The 9113-nt window shown below is 41.9% G+C and overlaps 1 protein-coding gene across 1 annotated transcript in view; it reads right to left on the minus strand.

Annotated features, from left to right (window-relative positions):
• cc2d2a (coiled-coil and C2 domain containing 2A) overlaps nt 1-8690 on the minus strand; it is a 35771-nt gene extending 27081 nt beyond the window's left edge. The window contains exons 1-5 of the mRNA XM_034035597.3: nt 8618-8690; nt 7503-7570; nt 6659-6740; nt 4543-4599; nt 3474-3554 (exon numbers count right to left, since the gene is read on the minus strand). Coding sequence (XP_033891488.1) covers nt 3474-3554; nt 4543-4599; nt 6659-6740; nt 7503-7516 — 234 coding nt within the window. The 5' untranslated portion in view covers nt 7517-7570; nt 8618-8690. The remainder of the gene's footprint in view (nt 1-3473; nt 3555-4542; nt 4600-6658; nt 6741-7502; nt 7571-8617) is intronic.
• Nucleotides 8691-9113: the final 423 nt, after the last annotated feature.

Consider the following 9113-nt stretch of genomic DNA (forward strand, 5'->3'; position numbering starts at 1 on the left):
CTGAGGTGGAGCCTGTTTTGGAGGCTGCCTAGGGTGGTTCCGTTGGAACGGTCTCCTGGAGCGCTGTTGTGCTGGGGCCCCACGTCCAGTGTTCGGCGCAGTGGGGACCGGAACTGTCCGGGTTATCGTTGTTACGGGCAGATGCCAGTGCCTCATCCTCTCTCGTACCGGAGCACGGGAAGAGAGAATCGCAGCCACCAGTCGAGACACCTCCTGCTCTCATTGGGAGTGTTGCAATATATCCTCTTCCGCTGGCCCGAATGTATGGCTAGGGGAGATAGGCGTGTCCAATAAGGCCGACTTGTCCGCATCCGGGACCCTGGCTTGCGACAGCCAAAGCTGTCTGCACACCACTACGAGACCCGCCAGGCTTCTGCCCAGGGCTTGCCCTTTGAAGCCTGAGATTTGCAGCAGCATACTCTAGACCAAGCTCTGAGGCTACTGGATCAGAGGCGGGCTTGCACCAGGGCCGCTATGGTGGAATCCACCGGCGGGAATTGCGCTAGTCCCTGAGCCCCCACACCTTCCAAGGAGGCCAGTAGGGCTGCATGCTTTGAGACACTCAGCACCGAGGCAGGTCGGTAACAGGAAGATTGTACCTCCTCCTCTGGGAACACCGGAAAAGGCAACGGGGGGCGGGGGGGGGGAGCGGTCAAGGCTTGCGCAGGTCTGAACACAGAGCGGCGCTGTTCAGGCGCTGCCATCCAGGAGACCTGGAGGAAGTTGGAGGATCGCTCCATAAGCGCTTGCACTGAGCTCGAGGGAGGGGTAACACCAGTCTCTGAGACAACCTCAGAGCTGGGGCCTGTCTCCTGAGTTATCTCCTGGACCTCTGTCTCCTGCTGCATGAAGGAGTCCCCATCCCAGGAAGCTGTGATCGAAATTGCATCCTGTCCCTCCTCGCTCATCGCCTCGTCTCGCTGCGAGACGTCCGCAACCGCCGGTAAGGCGAAGTCGGTACCGGGGCAGGTGCTGGAGGTGGAGCTAGGGCAGGAGCAGGGGGAAAAGCCTGCTGCCTGACCAGGTACTCTAGGACCTGAGCCATCTGGCTCTTCAGGTCCAAGATATCCTTAGCCTGCTTACTGTGCCTTGCCCGCTTACTGCTCCTTGAAGGAGACCGTAAGCTGCTGCGAGCTCGATGGGCTGGAGCCTGTGCGCAGGGTATGCTCTGCGACAGGCTCAAAGGCAGGTGGAGGAGGGGGGAGGATGGGGCTCCCAACGCTGCAGAGGGCTCAGCTGAGATGGCTGAGGATGCTGCTCCCGCGAACTCTGCAAGCCTCCTGTGCAGGGTCCAAATCTGGGACGCTGTGCCGATTAAGCAGAACGTCTCATCTCCTAGGGTGGAGGAGGCGTGCTGCATTCCCAAGTGCCTGACACACAGATGGTGTTTGTCCTGTAGGGGAAGTATCCCTCCGCAGGAAGTGCAAAGGTGGAACTTGGACATCTCAATGTGCTGTGGCAAAGCACCGATGCACGGAGCGTCTGGGTACTAACGGTGCCTAAGCACTGATGCACCAAGGTCCGGGAGCACTGAGGGCGCAGAAGCCGCCGACGCACCGAGGGGGCCGAAGCACCGAGGCTCTGAGGCACCTATGCACCGAGGGCACCGATGCAGGGAACATCCAAGCACCGAGGGCGACGAAGCACCGAGGCACTGAGGCTTTGGAGCACAGAGGGCGCCAATGCACTGAGGCACAGAGGCTAAGGTACTGATGCACCGAGGGCACCAATGCAGGGAGTGTCTAAGCACTGAAGGCGGCGAAGCACTGAGGCTCTGTGGCACTGGGGCACCGAGGGTCGAACACAAAGGGCGCCGAAGCACCAAGACACAGAGGCTCTGAGGCACAGAGACACCAAGCACCACGGGCGTAAGCACCGAGGTTACTGGGCCGGGTGTCTAGTCAAGACCGCGTGCAGTCACACAACCGAGGCAGTGTGTAGCTTCCAGCGTTGTGGAGCACTGCCTACAGACAGTATAAAACAAAAAAGAAAGAAAAAAATATATTTTTTTTTTTTTTTTTTTTTTTTTTGAGACCCAATATACCGAGGTGGGTGGGTCAATGTATGTCTACTCTATAGTGGGCTGAATCAGACCCAGTGGAAGGAAGCACACTTTTTTTTTTTTTTTATCTGCAAAGCAGTGAAAAAACAGGATACACACATTCACACACAGCAGAAGCTGAGGGGTAGGGTATTTTAGGCCGCACACACAGAGTGGTCGGGCCAAGTCAGCCCGGTGGCGTTGACTCAACAGCAGATGTGGCAGAGCTGGGTCCTGGTGAAGGAAACGTCTCTCTTTTCTCTTTGTTTACATATATATAAGCTGCAAAGAGCAGAGGTAAAAAAAACACAGATAGCAGATGCTATAAGTTAGAGAAAGCAGACTACAGTCGCCAAGCATAGTAGGCTGTTGAAAGAAAGAAGGATTTATTTTTATTTATTTATTTTATTTTTTATTTTTTAAATGGAGCGCGGTTGCACAGCGTTTCAAGCTCAGTCCTCAGAAGCCGAGTTTCCAATTCCGGGGAAGTGGCAAGCCGTCTTCCAGCAATAAATTGCAGAGGATAACAGAAAAACTCGAAGTGAGAGGTCTTTTACAAGAATCAATCACGCAACTGGAGAGGTTAGTTATACCTACCTTACCTACCTGATTGTGAGAAGCAAAAGAGAATGTGATCTCCGCGGAGTGACTACTTATTCCCTCGGTAGGTGGGACCAAGAACGTCACTCCCCGGATGGGCCTAGTGGCAGCTCTGACATAAACTGCTCAGTAAATATCTAACCTGTGGCAGGCATATCCCAAAAGTATAGTTGTAGCTGAATTCTGAATTCAGCTACACTAATGCCATACTGATTTATGTTTAAAAAGTAATAATAATTTGGTTACAGATTTTAAAAACACGGTAAGAAAAAATGTCTTATCCTGTGTACGTATATTATAATTTGCATAAAGCATTAAAGTGCCATTTGAAAGTTAAAAAACATGGACCAGTAACGATTTGTTAAAAAACACACAATTCCCCAGAATGGTCTTCATGGTTGTAAATCATTACGTTTTGTGTTTCCCCATTGTTTAGAATAATTAGCAAATTGACAACTTTCCTATCTTAATAAATGCATTTCTTCTATTCATCCACAAAAAACAGAAATGGATTCAGATCACATGTTACTGTTCAACACAGTGTCATAAGTTATTGTAAATGCAATGGTCAGATATCCAGATAATATTTGATGAATATTCAGAAAACCTGCATGGGTGACATGGACAGATGTTGTCATGAAGTGTATATAGTTTACTTACCTTTTCTACTATTCATGTACTGTACATTTTTCCAAATATAGTATATTCTTATTGTTCTTTCATAATGATGTACTAAAATCAATAATAATTTAAAAAAAAATGTCATGTCATGTCATGTTATTAAATTATGAGAATAAATAAATTGAATAATGATATTAAACAGAAAACCTACTGGCTTTTTCCTCCTCTGTCTCTGCGCCTTGAGGGTACGTTTTAGATTTTCCACTTGTTCCTCTTCGTTGTCTGCAATTTCCTAGGTAAAACACAGACCCATATCTTTCTTTAAATTCAGTTTGCAATGCAGTATTTTACTTCAGTGGATGCTGGTTCACACACTGAAAGCCAGCTGGTCTTTATCCTTATTTATTATTTGTTTACTTAGCAGACGCCTTTATCCAAGGCGACTTACAGAGACTAGGGTGTGTGAACTATGCATCAGCTGCAGAGTCACTTACAACTACGTCTCACCCGAAAGACGGAGCACAAGGAGGTTAAGTGACTTGCTCAGGGTCACACAATGAGTCAGTGGCTGAGATGGGATTTGAACCGGGGACCTCCTGGCTACAAGCCCTTTTCTTTAACCACTGGACCACACAGCCTATACTTTGTGATATAAAACAAAATATGATTTTGTAATGTTTACTAAACTAGAAATCCTGGAGGTTCAACTTTACCAGTACTTAAAATGTACTTTGAAAACCACACACACACAAGACCAGACAAAATACTATTACATTCTTCAACAAAGCTATTCACAGATTATATGAAAAGGATAGTGACGAGATCTATTTAAGAACTCTAAAAATGTTGGCAAATATATAAAAACTTCCTATCATTTACTAAGACTACTGTCAGTATGAAAACAGTGACAAATGGTAAATTATATTAGAACAAAAATGTAGGTCTCATCTAAACAATAAGTAGGAGACAATAGGAAAGCCAGCAAAAACGTACAGAGATAATGTCTGACAAACTTCTACCAATGAGAACAATTATATGCAGGAAAAACAATTTAATAATATGGAAAGCTGACAATCATTTATTAACAATTGCACATCCTCCGGTGGCCCCTAGCAAACTGGTACAAAGAAAAGAATTCCAGATAAAGTATGCGCTGGTTTACAGGAATAGTAAGCAGAAGCACAAAGAAGTTAGCTTGAAGTAGAGTGAACACCCACATGGGGGCAAATTACTAGCTGAGAAAGACAGCACACCAAGCTCAACGCTGGACAAATACCAACCTTCATGGCTGTTTGTTGACTTTCTTTATTGGTTCCCATTTCTGAGTTGACCAGAGCCTGGCAAGCAAAACAACACAGCGTTTAGAAATGTCAAGGAGCTCCGTTGTGCTTTGCGCCTGCCTCTGTGGCATTTCAGCTGTAAAACTGAACTCCTGGACATGTTGAGTCTTGCTTAGGGCTGCCTTCTTTTCATTCACAGATACTTCTGTGCTACTAAGATAGCTTCAATGGATTGTATCCTGTTATGAAATTATTTCCATTTAAAGCCACTTGTCTAGCGTGTGTAACTGGCTATTTGAGTTTTTTTAATTTACATAGATATGCAATGCATTTAAAGCCCGCTGCACACAGCCCAACTCAAGCCATCCCAACTCATCTCATCTGAGTATGCACAGATTTTGCGATCAGTTGTGCTCAGTTTTGGTTTGACGTCACAGCTGAGTTTTTCCCGACTGGGTGTCGCACACTGCTAAGACTGAATTACTGACCATGACTAGATCCTGACGATTACTATGTATGCAGATTTAATTAATACTGCCCTGTACACATTTTTGTGTTAACTTAGCCCAACATAGCGACCCTCATATTATGCATGGCATCGTATGCTGATTAGACGGCAGAGAAAGCGCTGCAAGGCAACCAAAAGAAGCGCTTAGCCTATTAATGAATTGACCATTTACACCGTGCAAATGTTTCAGGCAGTGTTTGACTTTTTGTATAGCTTGTCTACTACATTTTAGCCTGTGGTAAATAAAATCCAACCTGTTGATTTTTTACTTGACTTTGGCATTTTTTTTTCTCAGCGTGTGGATCGAGGGGCTTGTGATTTGTGACCTATTGGAGATCGACACACCGGTTACTTCTGTTTAAGCACAGTAAGAAAATATAGGCTGCCAGTAGATTGATATTAAAAAGGTAAATTGATCATTTACCTTTGATTAGTAAACACCTAAAAAAACCTATTCAAATGTGCACATATTAATATTTTTGAATTCAGGACACTCAGAGCATTTCAAGACTAATGTATTTTTACCTGTGGAACTAAAGCTGTCAATATTCCGCCATCTTGTGACAAGTTACATGACAAGCTACGTCACTTAAACCTGCCACCAATGGTTGACACCCTCATGACTAATCAGTCTCAGTCAGTCTTGGTCGGCAATCGCTGCACATAGACAATGTAATTGTATGTAAAAATAATGTGATATCTTGTAACAACTGTAAGTCGCCCTGGATAAGGGCGTCTGCTAATAAATAAATAAATAAAATAATAATCACATCTGAACGAAACTGCGTCTGAAAAAGATTCAACATGTTCAATCTTCAAATCTGAAGACATCCCGACTGAAATCTGCATAATCTTGGTTTTAAGGGCACGCACACTGCTACGTTTCATCCAGACTCTGTACGGCAAAGTTGAGATGAGATGAGTCGGGACGGCTTGAGTCGGGCTGTGTGCGGCGGGCTTAAGAGGCTACAATAACTCAAAAATGTTAGAAAATCACAGCAACCACTGTTGCAAACCCCAGTCTTTCCCATATTGTTTATCATAATTAAACTTAAATGCAACTGTCTAACTTAATTTATGAATGATAAACAATATTCAATTTGTAATATATTCTTGAAATATGTTATTTTTGTGTTACAGCTACATATATCAGATTAGAATCTTAATAACTTGAAATTCACATTTTAAACGGTTTCTAAAATGCAATGTATACTGCTTATAAGCACTATGTTCACAGATTAATATAATATTATGTGTGTGTGTTTCATTTGGTTCTTCCCCAGGCAAATTAACACATAATTCGAAGCATCTATAGGAAAATTACATGATATGCAACCCTGGTTAAAAGGCAAAAACAGTAACGTTATACTCTCAGTGGGATCTCTGACGACTCAGAATGTATCATTGATATCTTATACGTTAGTCTTTCTAGTTTACTTGCTATGGTTCAGTTACACTGCAGCTATACATGTTTAATATATATGTTTATAGGGACAAGTGTTACCTTTTGTGATGCATTGCTTCAAATAAGCCAAAGAAATATGAAGCCAAAAAATGTATTAAATTCATATTCATGGATTTTGGTGATTTAGCCTCCATTATATTTACCTGTGTATCAATGTCATCTTTGGTTCTTGTCAAAGATTCTTGGAGTGCCTTTCGCTTGCTTTTAATTTTCTCACGGAGATTACTAAAACAAAATCACAAAACGTGACCAAATTTAATGTGACACACACTCATACAAATTACTGGTTGCACCTCTCAAATATTTACCTAACAAAAAAAATCTTGCAGTTTGAGGTCAGTGAGGCACATGCTGGGTTGGTGCTCTGCCTGGGATAATTCAGTGATAGAACTATCCCAGGCAGAGCTCAGTAGTGTTCAATAAGTTGAGAAGATCCTCAGGTGATAACCTAAGTGAAAAATGTATGTATGGTCATGGTTGTCCAGAGGACCCAATTAAACAAGCATGTGTGTATGCAGCCAAACACATACATTCAGCTACTCCACAGATATGTGGGTCTACAGGACGTTTACCTCCTGTATTGTTTCTGTTCAACTTCAAGTGAGCTAAACATAGCCTTAATTATACTGCTCCTTTGGGAAAACAGTTATGAAGATTAAGCCTGCATTGGCTCAAACAGTCAGAGGCCAAAACTGAAGCAAATGTATATCACCAGTCGATACAAAAAATGTTTGGATTAGTGTTTAAGAAAACGGAAGTGAGGGAAACAAGACTCCCAAAGTTTAGTGGTTTCAGCCACTTCAGGTTTTATTGAGAGCTTTAGTAGAGACACTAGTTTCATTGCAGTTACCAATACAATCTGGAATGGATCAAACGCCTATCCAACAGGATTGCTTTTCTATCCCTGTAGTACAATTGTATTATGGGGCTCAACAAATTACAGATGCTCCTTAAAGTGTATATTGTCATAATGTTTATTTCACTCACGTAGTAGATGCCATTTTCTTAGTGTTTCCTGGTTAAAATCTCAGATCATGACTCCTGACTGCATTTTTCTGCAAACAAAATGCAGAACACAGACACATTTAGTTCAGAATGAAATGTAAAGTTGAGGCTCAGTATGCCGATATTTTCACACGTATTTCCACATTTTTTCATCTCTGTCCCAAGGACTATCTTACACTAACAAAATCAGGCTTGATCTAGATAATTTGGCTTGTTATATGTGTATTGTTAAAAAAAAAAACATACAATAAAGTACTGGCAAATGTTTTGAGGATAAAAGTATTTTAACTACATCCAAATGACATGAGATGAAGAAAAGGATTCACAATTTGTCATTCTGTTTTAACAGGCTATGGTCTCTATCCAGTTCTGTGGTTTGAGAAGTTGCAGCACCACCCAGTACTAGCAGCAAACCAATCGACCTGTATAATCAAAATAAATGATTTACTAAACGGTCACCTTGCATGCTACTTAATGTAACACAGCATGACACCAATGCGGACCCTGTGAACGACAAGATATGGTTTCTATTTATTTATGTATTTTCTATTCAAGGAGAGAAAAAACGGACGCCTAAATATTGTAATACATAGTACAAATTACTATGGTGCATGTCTCACTAATTTTCATTTGTATTTACTACCAGCACATACAAATATAATGAATGATTATCTGGAGTTTATACATAGTTTCAGCATTTTATTTAAAATTACAAAAAGACACAGCGACATTACCCATGGTGGCATTGAAACAAACTTTCAATTCGCCAATCTGTGTTAGACTGTAGTTACAGTAAGTATGCTGCACAAGTAGCCTTCCCCATTAGTTGTCAACGATCTGTTCACACTGTACATATCAAGACTAGCGAATGTTTTATCGGTATAGCTTTGTTTACGTTATGAGAAAAAAAAAAGTTTTTCATAAATCAAAATGTGTACGTGAATTTTAGTGGATATGAAAAGTGATTATAAAACCACCCAGTCTGTTTTGCACAGATACAATTTACTCCAATACTTAGTTTTTTCGCAAGTATTATATTTAATAAATAATCGCTAAATCTCTCACTAAACTTTAAAGATGTGTTGGTTCATATTTACCTGATTTACCGACGCCCGCAGTGAAAACGGCTGCTTAGTAACGACAAAAACTACACCTCAACCACACTTTGTAGTAAACAATCCACGCACCGCCCATAAAAGCGTATAATAGGTTATTTGAGAAAAGATAGTTGGGAAACCAAGGAACCATTCGTTTACACGGGTGTCAATCATTTCCCCCACACAAGCTAAGTTTTCTTTTCCCAGACTACGGTGGCCCCACTGGATAAAGAAACCAGCGTTTGTTGTAGACATGGTAAGCGTTGATTTTTACAGAGAGGTCAAAATTCTCAGGTCGTTATGCTAAAGGTAGTTCTCATATTTCCAATTTGATAATTTTCTCCAGATTTAGTTGTAGTTGTTAGAAGTAGAAACATGTAGGCAATACTCTTTTTAGCATATATTTGCATTCTTATAAATTATTTTGTAAATGTCCTAGCTACACTTTTTATTGTTCCTAGGTTTGAATCTTCGCTACCAGTTCATCAACGAATGT

Source organism: Acipenser ruthenus, chromosome 1 (assembly GCF_902713425.1).
Source record: "Acipenser ruthenus chromosome 1, fAciRut3.2 maternal haplotype, whole genome shotgun sequence".
Lineage (NCBI taxonomy): Eukaryota > Metazoa > Chordata > Actinopteri > Acipenseriformes > Acipenseridae > Acipenser > Acipenser ruthenus.